Below are 12,042 nucleotides of genomic sequence, written 5' to 3'. Positions count from 1 at the left end.
AATACCATTCACAGTGGGGCACGATGAGGGGTGAGCAGCTGGATACCTTTGATGGGTGTAGCTATAAGAAAAACCATGTGTTCAGTCATTTTTTGATATAAAATACTTGTTTATGGGCACCTAAAGTTGTGTATTCATTGATACATTGGAAAATGTCTCTCTGTAAATACCTTAATGGAATTTTGCAAAGGAATTAAAGCCTGGCATGGGATATGGCATATTCTTGTCATCTCGACACTTGGGAAGCTCAGAGCAGGTGCTCTTAACTACTGAGTCATCTCTTTAGCCCCCTGTGTACAAATTTTAAGTCTTGTGGTTAGAGAATATGGCTATAAGATAGATCTTTACTGTGTAAGCAGCGGAGTGGTTCACAGTCCAAGGCAGTGGGTCTCAACTTTCCTAACACTGAGACATTTTAATACAGTTCCTCATGCTGCAGGGACTCCCAACCATAAGGTTATTTCCGTTGCTACTTCACAACTGTACTTGTGCCTCTGTTATGAATCATAATGTTAGTATCTGTGTTTTCTTAGGCAACCCCTGTGAAAGGGTCCTTTGACCCCCAAAGGGGTCACAACCCACAGGTTGAGAGCTGCTGGTCTGTGGCTTCATAGGAACTGACTTTTGGGGTTCCACTTCAGGATTGCTGTTAAAGCATGTGAACATTTATTGCTGATGTCCTTTCGTTCTCCCGGAAAACATAACCTGCTTTGTTTTCTCCCCTCCCCTCCCCAGGCTGGTTCAGAGGATACGCTCTCCAGAACAAATCCAAAAAGGTATGGCACTGGGTTCTGTTTCTTAGTTCCTTTGTCCACCAGTTCTCTATCGTGCTGTGCGATCCCTTTGTCTGCTATCTCTAGAGCTCTTTTCCATTGGTCTGGAGACAAAGACTTTGTCCCTGGTGCTCAGTAGGAATAGCGTAAGTTCCACGGGTGTGTTTCCCGGGAGCGGATTCAAGGCCCCAGACTTCCTGCTGTCTACCCTTGAAGTCCAATAAAGCAACAGGACAGTGATAATGCCCTGGGAACCTCTGCCAGGGAGGAATGGGCAGGACCCACTTCTCCGCGCATCCTTTACGTGCCCTGCCAGAACTGACACTGCCTGTCACCTGAATCATTCCGTCAAACAAGAGTAGGGGTTTCAGTCTGTGAGGCCCATGGAGTACCATGGAGTCATTTTAGTAAAGTGTAACCAACATGGCAGTGTAGTGGGATATTATTAGTATTTTGATAAATAAATCTTGCCTGAAGACCAGAGGCAAAGCTAAAGCCACTAGAGGTCAGGTAATGGTGACACACACCTTTAATCCCAGGATTTGAGAGGCAGAGGCAGGTGTAGCTCTTTGAGTCCAAGGCCACCCTGGGCTGCATAAGATCATTGCAGAAAAGAAATCAAGGTGATGGTGACTCGCACCTTTAATCCCAGTCCTAAGGAGTCACACGACTTTAATCCCAGCACTAGAGGGAATATAAAATGGGAGGAGAGAGAGGTTAAGTCGGCTTAGTTTACAGTCGCCCAGTCTTGGTAGTAGAGGTAAGACTTCTCTAGTACCTTGGCCGGTTTGCTTTTCTGACCTTCAGGTTGAACTCCAATGCTGTCTCTGAGTTTTTATTAATTGTGCTGCATGGGAGCCAAAACGAGGCTGAGCGAAAGAGACACTTATGACACATTCAGCTCAGGTATTAATGTTTCTGTGGTTCGTGCTTTTTATTGTATTTTTGTTTAGTGCAGGACTGCACATGTGTTTCTCACGATTCAGGCGGAGTCTGAGAAACTCTGGCCTAGATGGCTTGCTTTCCCGGTTGTCAGGGCAGCTCATCATCAAATTGAAGAAAGGCCAGTAGCTATGTTAACACGTTTCTGGATTCGCTTTAGACCCCATCAGCACTTTTCCTTTGATGTTGCTTGCTGGGGCAGGGTAACGCGCCAGCACTTTCTTTTGCAAGGACAGAGTTGATAGGGCTTTATTATTTCACAGTTAGCTCATGGGCCAATAGCAGAGGGTGAAAAAAAGTGAATTCATCAGGGCAGAAAGGGTAGAAAAATTCTTATTCTTTGACCACACTACAGGCCAGATGTGGTCCCATGCAGGCTGGCTTGTGAAACCCTCAAGTCTCAGAAGCCGCCTGCCTGCTATTAGAAGTCACAGAAACCCAAAGGCGAGCGTGGCTGAGTTGATGACTCTTCAGTCTTAGTGTTTGCACTCTTGTGTACACACACACACGTGCGTGTGCACACACACACACACACTTTATTCACTTTGATGTTTTCATAATCGAACAGAAAAAGGAACATTTGCCGTCCCCGCGGGTGCCAAGTCCCCCTGATGTGAGTCCACTTGTCCCTGCCATGCCCACAGTCAGCGTCCTGTATCACAAACTGTTTCCAGCTGAGCTGTTTCCTCTTCTCTGGCTGACTTCAGCATCCCCAGTGTCCCAGCAGAGACCAGTGTAGTAGCCAGACGTGCTGGCATGATGAGGGTTATGATCGAACTAGATTGAAGGCCATTGGGAAGCTGATGCCTGGCACACACCCTCCTGCTGTGTGTGACTTTGGCCCTGTTAGCTGCTACTTTTACTCACAGCTACGGAAGGTGAGTTTTCAGAAAGCAGTTACGAGTTCACACTTGGCTGGCAAGATGGCCCAGCAGACCCAGTAACCTGAGTTCCCTCCCGGAGTCTCACAGTAGGAGGAGAGAGAGCCAACTCCTGAAAGTTGGTTGCCCTCTGACCTGCACCCGAGTCCTGTGGCCACCCCCAGACCTGCACAAGTTAACAACTTTTTGCCTCAATTTTGTGAAAGACAAAGAATACCCGGGTTAGTTAATGCTCGGTCCTTTCCTTTTCCTTTTTGTTATTTTAATATGCAAAAAGGTGTACAGAAACTTCTCAGACAAATTGCACGAACTATCAAGAACAGCCGGGCCTGGCCATGCGCTCCTGTTGTCCCAGCTACTTAGGAGACTGAGGCAAGCCTGAATGACTTACTGGTGTCCTGTGTCCAAATTACGTGACTGGCCGACACCTGCCTAGCGTGCACGAGGCCCTGGTTTGATCTCAGCCCAACCACTACAATCACAATGCAATCAAACCTAGTACATAGTGTTAAAACAAGGTTTCAGACCTTTACCCTATACAGGGATTTGTTACAGCATAGAAGACCTTGGTTTCTAAGGCATTCTGTGCTTTCCTGATATGTCTGCATCTATCTGGCTAGTGGTGCCCTCTGGTCTGACTCAAATACTAGATGGTCCAGGTAACAGCTGAGGGTTGTGCTGGGTTTTTGTTGTTCTTGTTCTTAATTAAAGGGTTCTTTAAAACCTGGACGCTTAAGAGCTTCACCTTCGGGAGAAAACTATTTCAGTTAGAGCTCCTCTGTCCTTTGATAAAGAAAAACATGAACAGAATTTGGCACAATGACTGGGCATTCATTTTTTTTTAACTAAACTGAAATTTCCTTCTTTGTGGAGATCCAAGAAACAAAGATGGAATTAAAGGCCTCAGTCTTGAATTTTGCCGAGTGTGACACCCCTTCATCAGGAGATGCAGCCTGATAGAAATCCCCTCCTATGCTGGTCCCTTTTCCTGTCTCAGGGGAATTGCTATTTGAAAGGACAAGTCTCGTCATGGCAATTATTGGTGTCGTCCATAAGCCAAACTAGCCATTTGGAACGATGGCAAAAGGAAGCTTGGCTTTGCAGAATGAGGAAGACTCAAAGCTCGAGCCTTGAAGAGACTGGTCATTAATCTTGGCAGGATGGTGGGTGTGTGGTCGGGATAACATAGAGAAAATCAGTAGCTGGAATGTATTCAAGTGAGTAGGTTACATTGAGAAAAGAAAGGCAGAACTGAGAGACGCCAGAAATTCAAGACCCAGGTTGGCTCTGGCCTTAGCAGAGAAACCGGATGACTGTAAACTGGATGGCCAAGTGCCACCATGACGCAGAGCTGCCGCAAGACAGCAGAGCGGCGGAATCACAAGAGGAATGGACTCTGGGGAGCCACGCTTTTGTCCTGCACACCTGTGTAGATCATCTGCCACGGTCGCCATCGGTGTCTCAGATTCATCATTTGTTTATAGTTCTGAGGACCTGTGTCATGGCAGAGACCAGCTTAGCCCCTCGTGTTCTGGCCATTTCCTGTTTTATTGGAGAAGGATGAAAAGAGAGAGAGCATTGTATAGACAAAGACAGTACATGAAACTGGCTGCAAAAGCAACCGCTGTCAAAGTTCCCTGGTTTCTTGTCCTGTTTAAGATTATGGGGTGCATGCACCTTTTAACACAGTTCATAGGACCTGTGGGTTATCTCCGCCACCACCTGTGTGGTCGGCAATCTCTGACATTTACTGTCCCCAGAGATCATGCCAGCCCTCTCTTGAGCAAGACTGGGAGGAGCTGAGCCATGATGCCAGCTCGCTCGTCTTCTCTGCCGTGTGAACCATTCTTAAGCAAGGCTCAGTGGCTCCTTCTCCATGTGGCATCTTAAGAGCATTGCACAGCGAGACGTAAGCTTCGGTATTCAAGAGAACACCATGGAAAGTTCTTTCCTACTGAGAGATCTTTGGTGTGGCTCTCTGGTTCCCACCCAGGGGTTCCCACCCAGTGGTTTTATGCCCTTCCCTTGGGACTTTTTAAATTTTTGCCAGTGGGCAATGTCATAATACTGATAAAGAAATGCCTCTTGGGGTTACAAAAGGAGAACAGTTGGAGGCTGCGATCAGGTGACTGATGATTTGCAGTTGGTCTTCAATGAAAGTGCTGACAGGAATCTTTGTAGGAAGCTACTAAAATGTTGCCGGCTCCACTTCGCTCATGATGAGAGGCCCTTTAATGGATGCACCGTGGCATGTTAGCTTTGTATAGATTCTAGGTTCTCAGTATTACGTTCCTTGCCCTTGCTGGATCTCTGAGCTGGTGGGGCATTTTTGCTCTTTATTTTCAGGATGCATCCTGATCCCAAATCTTCATTTCTATTATTTCAGCATTTCTATCCTTCCTTGAAATGTGGTTGAGATATAGGCGGTTGTCATAAGCGATGCCCTGCAAACTCGCTTGGGAATTTCCTTTTGTCAAGGTGGTCATAGCTCTCTCCGCAGTGTTTATGCTCTTGACTTTGAGATTGTTTTTAATGGCTGTATAACTGGAGTTCTCTTTCTGTAGGGTATTTTCCCCGAAACATACATCCATTTGAAAGAAGCAACCGTGGAAGATGGAGGGTAAGTTCTGGTCCAGGAAGGACCACTGCAAAGGGATGAAGATGTAAGATGGTCGTGAAAGAATGTCCTAGTCCCATTGATGTTCTCCTTTGCTTGTTGGTTTTACTTTCTCATAGAGTTCCTCATTTTGGCTTCTCTTTCTGTACTTGTCCCCCTCCGGGTACCCGTCCCCAGAACAGTCAAGACAGCAGTGATGAACTCTGAGGGCCTCCCACTTCCCCTTGGAGTTCTCACTGACCGCTCGCTGGGTATGTGCATGTAAGTCCGTGTGAACATCTGGGAAGGAGAGACATCTGTCTGTCTGCCTCAACTCTGAACCTTGAATACTTCACTTAGATGTCAATACAAAGAATTTTTCACAGCTTCCTGGAGGAAAGTGCTGTGGTGGTCTTTCAGTGAGATCCTAGGGAAGCAGTGTATGGGAGCGTGCTGTGGTTAAGATCCACTCAGCTTGGAGTATTTGTTTCTTGGTCAGGTCATTTGTCTTACAAAGGACTGACCCTGTGGCAGCCAAGGAAAGCAGGACATCCAAAGTAGGAAGAGAGAATTAAGAAAGATAAAACTTGAGTCCGTGGCTGGTGCCAGGGAGGCTGTCCGAGTCCTGGAACCTCTAAGCTAGATGAACATTATTGAGAAGTCCAAAGCCCAGCACCCACATTATAAGACAAGAGAAAGAGACATGCTCAAGTTCCCATAGGTTCTCTACAGTAGAACCAGCACCGGGAACTCTTCTTCTCTGCCTCCTAGAGGACTCCTCTTCCCAGTGGACCGTTCTTGGACAGCCTCCCAGTGTCACTTGTGAAGGCAAAGTAGGAGCCCTGTTCTACCTGGATCTGCCAGGTCATAGGCGCGATGCCTAATTAATTGTGTTACTCATTCAGCAGATACAGATGCTCCTTGACTTGAGATGTGGTTGCATCCTTAAAACCCACTAGGGTTAAAAAAAATCACAAGCAGAGCTGGGCAGTGGTGGCACACACCTTTAATCCCAGCACTCGGGAGGCAGAGGCAGGCAGATCTCTGTGAGTTCAAAGCCAGCCTGGTCTACAGAGCTAGTTCCAGGACAGCCAGAGCTACACAGAGAGATCCTATCTCTAAAAGCAAGCAAGCAAACAAACAAGCAAACATCATCAGCGGGCATCATAGGAAAGTCCACCATTTTATACCATTAATATATGCTAATAAAAAGGACAACAAGATATGCATTTATTTCACCTAACCTAGGAAACATAGCTTAGCCCAGCCACCTCCAGTGTACTCAGAACACTTACAGGAGCTGACAGTTGGGCAAAATCACCTAACCCAAAGCCTGTTGTAGTATAGAGTAGCACGTCCCTCATGTAACATGTTCGGCACTGGGCCAGAAACAGAGAGCCAGTGCCTGCGCGTGTACACTTCCCAGCCATCTTAGAGTTGCAAAATCAGACTCTCCTAAGTCGGGGACCACCTGCAACTTTCCAGGGTTAGCATGTAAGAGGTGTGTCATGAGCCACGTGTGCCCTAATACTTTGCCTTTCTCCATCTGGAATTCATGCTCAGCTGTCTCCCATGTTTGCATGTTCTCATGTTGGTCCTGCTGCTCTTCTCTGTGTGCTTGCATGCCCTTGCTGTCTTTCTCCTGTTGATAATTGTAGGAGCACCAGGGACCATTTATTGAATAAATGCAGTTAAGCTTACTGTGAGTGAGGATGTTGATTTGTCTCCATTTCCCATGTTGGGAAGCAGCAGAGGACAAGAAAACCCAGTCCTTTCTGGAAGGAGGGCATGGATCAGTCCTTGCAAGCAGGTCTTTGGGTGAGATCACATGCCATGTACCTCTCTACAAAATGGAACAGCTGCCCGATGGAAGCAGCTAATTACATTTCTTAGTCATCGGCACTTTCAGAGCATAAACTTGGGGAAGTAGAGTCTAGGCTTCGCCTGTGCCATGCATATAGACTATGCTGGTCTCGGTTCTTTGGTTTTTTTTTTTTTCCCTTATTTACCCAGGTTCAAGTTCTCCGAACTATACACCCCTTCAGAGGCAGATCGGTTTATTTCAAACCACAGCAGCCACATTCCTGGCTTTGATTGTCAAGAGTGTGTTGGTCGGGAGAGGCGGCTCCTATCATGTGCAATCAAGTGTATATCTCTTTGGTTCCTTGTAGGCAGCATGAGACGGTGATTCCTGGGGAGTTGCCACTGGTTCAGGAACTCACGAATACTCTACGCGAATGGGCTGTCATCTGGCGCAAGCTCTATGTGGTAAGCTTCCCCTGGGGCTCCCCTTGGGTGATGATCTTAGGTACCATTTCTGGACCCTCAATCTGACTGTTGGACTGCAGAGCCATCTTCTCCATTTGAGCAAGGGTGAGCCTTCCCTGGAGCCCACGATGCTGGAAGGCAGCTGACTCTCATTTCCCCAGAGCTGGGCCAACGCTAATGGGATTATAGAGGGAAGTGGGTGTGATCCTTAATTCACTCTTGCTGGTTGTGAAAGTAATAGGAAGCTATAACTGTAAACACTTGCCAAGGTCTACTTGGGTGCCTTAAACCACGATCTCTCACCACACTGCTATAAAAAAAAGATGCAGTTATATCTGCTAATAGTCTAGCAGGAACCCAAGGCACTTGATGTTAGCATCTCCATATATGCCAATAAATAGATATTTTATCAACAGCACAGTGCTCAGCCTGCTGAGGGAGGCATTAAAACCCTGACCAATAGCTCTTGCAGACTCCAAACCACATATAGGGTAAGCTGAAATCAGGCTCGCTTCAGTCAGTATTCTCTCCCCCCACACTGTTTGACCTCCGAATGCTAATACAAGATGCTAATTCAATGGGAAATCACATAGGCACAGCAACATCCTCTGTGTGGCAATAATCGTGAGTTTCATGTGTGTTTACAACTGGGACTTTGTGGTTTAAATGTAACCTGCCGTTTCTGAAGTTCACGTTAGAGTTTACTCCACTGTGAGGCATTGAGAGGATGAAGGCTAGGACCGAGACATGGCTCATCAAGTAAAGGCACTGGCATCCCAGCCTGACAACCTTGGTTGGATCCTCTGGACCCACATGATGGAAGGAGAGAGCCAACTTCTCTGAGTTGCTCCATATATAGAATTAGGAAGGAGAATCTTCCAAGGGTGGAAATTCAATCCAATTGTAGTGCTTAGAAGAGAAGACTTGGAAGGTGGTTAGGAGGCTATAATAAGAACATGAATGTGGAGGTTCGTGATGGGATTCCTGTGACGTCATGTGAAGAGGGAGAGAGGCCGGAAGACCCATGTACAGACTGTATGTCTCAGCATGTGCTGTTCTCTGCCAAGAAAGCCATTGTCACACCAACTCCTTAGCTCTGCTCTAAACTGAGCATCGCTTCTTTAAACATGCCTGTCCTGTAATGGGACTCCCAGCATTTCTAGGGCCTGGGACTGCCAGTATTTAACATCATCAGAATAAAAATGCCTATTTCGCAAGCTCACAAGACACTCGAAGTTCCTTGCAGCATGGTGGACGCGTCTCCAGTCTAAACACTCTTTCCTTGACACTGGAACCCACAGACCATTTTCTAATGTTTCTTCTCTGGAGACCTTGTTGGTGAGCACCAGTGGGTCTCGCCTGTGTAGGAGACTTCAGGCTTCTGTGGGGTGACTAGGAAGTCACATGGTGAGTAATATATTTTCTGACTAGACATGTGACTATAGGCTATATAGCTGGACCCGGGAGTCATTCTTTTCTTTGTGTGGACAGTCTGGCTAAGTTACAGCAATAGCCCCAATCTTGTTCTTGCATATGAAAGCAGCAACCAAACCTCATTCCAGTGCCCATCCTAAGAGTTCACACAGGATTTCACTCCGTTCAGGGCTGTGAATTCCAGGATAAAGCATAGCCTTAGAAATCACCAGCCCTTTGTGGGAAAAACACATGCTATTTCTCTCCCTCCCCAAGCTTCAAAGCCTCGTTTGTGTCCTCTCTTTGTCATAATACATCTTCTAAACAAACTCGTCCGTAATGCTCCCTTCTGGACCACCCGAACACTTACTGCTGAATGCATGCTCTGGCCCTTGGGGCGTTATGCCCGTATTGAAGGTGATCTTTTGATCTCTTCAGATGTAGTTGATGGGAGCTCTAACTCTGAGCCCCTAAATCATTCACTCTGGGAGGGAAAAGGATACGGCTGTCATCCCTGTGGCCTCCACTGATCAGCTTCTACTTACATTGAAAGCACTCTGCTTCTGGTTAATTGATTAGGTAGTGGTGGATAGAGAGGGTTGATGGGTAGGAAATTGCACAGACATGGGCTTGTTTCTTAATGTTCTCTCTGGAAATGGTCGAGTGGCGGAATGTATTGGGTAAGTACAGGCTGAGTATTCTGCACTGTCTGTGTTCCGATGCTGTTAATTTAATACCTGAGGGGAGGACAACTTATGAAGAAAAGAGACAGCTTTACACCATAGTCCTGGAGGCTCAAGAGACTGAGAAGAGGAGCCAGTTCAACTCTGGCGGGTACCTCGATGTCGATGGTGTCACAGTAGCGGTAGCTTGTATGAAGGAACACTCACATGGTATGACAAGAGAGCAGAACACGGAGGGTCGCTTCATTGTTGGAGAACTCTCTTGAGATACCTAATGAGGTTGGAGCTCTCAGTGCCCTTTCGTTAATCTCCACCCATCAGGAGCCCCCCCCCCCCTTCTTAACATCGCTACACTGGAGGCCGGTCACTCAGCACACGACTCCAACTGTATCACAGGCAAACCAGAGGCATTCCGAATCTAAAACTCAAGCATCCAAAATGCTCAAGATTCCAAATCATTTGAGCACATGCGTGATAACACATGTGGAAAAGTCTGTCCTGCTCCTGACCTCATGTGTGACGCTTTCTATCTGTACAGAAATTACCTTGAGGCCACGTTAAATTATGTCGAGGCTGTTGTAGAAGGCAGAGATGAAGCATAAACAAATTTCATATTTAGACTTAAATGCCATCCCTAAGAGACCTCATCAGGTCTACGTAAATGTTTCTTTAAAAGCCAGAAAAACAAAACTTCTCATCCCAAGCATTTCAAGTCATTTCAAATAAGGGGTACTCCGCCTGTACTGTGGAAGGAGTTTTTGTTATTGTTCCTTGTGCCATGAATAAAAAGACCTTTTCCCTCTCTAGTAGATGACTTTGTTGCTCATTTTCTTCACCATGGCCTCTGTATATCCACAAGTTATCCAGGCAGGTTTCTGAGGGGAAAGAACTGAGAAATAGGTCTGGGAGTGTAGCTCAGTGGTAGAGTGCTTGCCTGCCGTGCATGAGACACTGGTTTCCATTCACAGACAGATAGATGCACACAAAGAGTCGGGGGAGGGGATGGAGGGAGAGAAATAAGTAAGACTGAGGAAATAGGACCTATGTGCCTGTCCTGTCGATGCCCCCAGCAGTTCCAGGGGGTGAGCTGATAAGTGCTTTTGACATTTCCTTCGTGAGCCCCCTACCCATTTAGTAGCACAATTGAGTTGTGGGTTTTTTTCTTTTCCTTCTTTCTTTTTTTTTTTTAGCAGAATTGAGTTTTAAGAACAAAGCCTAGTGAATTAATTGATTTTATTTTTAATTCCCTCTCAGAGGCCAGCACACCGTTTCCCCTTAGATCTTAGAAATCTGACAAGATAACCTTTAAATGACTTGTAGCTGTTACTGATTGGCTGGGAAAGGCGTGGACGGTGGGCGGTGCTTAGTTATTGTCTGGGACCCGGTCTGGTTGTGTTCCCGCTAACTGCTTATTCACTAAGGAGTAGTCCCATGTAGTGAGTTTGGTATTAATCACCCGCCCCCTCCACCCCCTTCCCCGGGGCATTGACAGTTCACCTCAGGCAGAATTTCTGATTTTCTTTCTCATGTTAGAGTAGCAAACCTCAAATACCCTGTTTCTCTGGGAAGTATTAAAAGGGGGTGGTTGGGTCCTCTATTATCTAGTTTCCAAGTCTCTCCTCCCTGCATTAATTTTAGCATTTTGTTTTTGGATTGTGCTCACGTGCTCCTTTCTTCTATGTGAGCTAAACATAGCCCTCGCCAGCATACGTTCATACACTGTGTGACATTAATACTCCCATGGATTTCCTCCCATAGATTAGATTTTTCGTCTGTGGTTCTGGGGATTGAACCCAGGGCTCTGTGCATGTTAGGCAAGGGCACTACCACCAGGGCTACATCTGCACGAATTCCTTCCATGAACTTTGAATCCGGCCTTCTGAGTGCCATTGTTAACCACTTCTAGGCTGCCCTCCACAAACTCTCTCCCTAAATGTGCTGCTTCCTGGTTTTGCTCATTTCTGTCTATCTCACTGGAAATGGACAGTGTTGATTCAGTGTTTTCTAGAGGGAGAAATACAACCTGCTAACCAGGTAAATCTCAGCCATGAGGACGCTGGATTAGTCCAGAGAGGAAGGATGTTTGTCTCCTGGTTTTAGCAATTATAAAGAGTGTAATCACCAGAAATACCTCACAATGGGGAGGAGAAACGTCCATATTGAAGATATGGGACCCTTTACCCAGAGTGGCAAGAGGAAGGCTGTTTGTCCCCAAGACCCTCCCTCATATGGTCCCTCTTTTCTCCTGAGAGTATGTTACTGATTTCTTTTCAACTGTCCTTCCTGGCAGGTGTCGACCTTATGCTATGGGGAGGAAACAAATTATAGAAGCCAAACCTCCCTGTGAAACGGGTTTTCCCCTGCATGCCCTGTCCTAGCTAGTTCTGTGATCTGAAGCAAGTCATTCAGAGTCCCCCAAAGTTCTGCAGGATCTTGACACCTTGTAAAAGCGATGCAGAACCTCGTTCCCTTTCTGAGTCTGTATC

General features: G+C 46.5%; 1 protein-coding gene across 3 annotated transcripts in view; it reads left to right on the top strand.

The window, feature by feature from the left end:
* The window catches only part of Dock5 (dedicator of cytokinesis 5), a 174,844-nt gene that overhangs the window by 61,761 nt on the left and 101,041 nt on the right, over window positions 1-12,042 (top strand). For all 3 annotated transcript variants that reach the window (XR_005975585.1, XM_041663816.1, XM_041663826.1), the window contains exons 3-5: window positions 736-776; window positions 5,161-5,216; window positions 7,364-7,460. Coding sequence is in view for 2 of the 3 variants with exons in the window: in XM_041663816.1 (XP_041519750.1) it covers window positions 736-776; window positions 5,161-5,216; window positions 7,364-7,460 (194 nt within the window). In the remaining variant the exon portion in view is untranslated. The remainder of the gene's footprint in view (window positions 1-735; window positions 777-5,160; window positions 5,217-7,363; window positions 7,461-12,042) is intronic.

The sequence above is a fragment of the Microtus oregoni genome, unplaced genomic scaffold (assembly GCF_018167655.1).
Source record: "Microtus oregoni isolate MIOR12 unplaced genomic scaffold, Mior012 000001F_ref0000356, whole genome shotgun sequence".
Taxonomy (NCBI): Eukaryota; Metazoa; Chordata; class Mammalia; order Rodentia; family Cricetidae; genus Microtus; species Microtus oregoni.
This window is presented reverse-complemented; position numbering and strand designations above follow the sequence as displayed.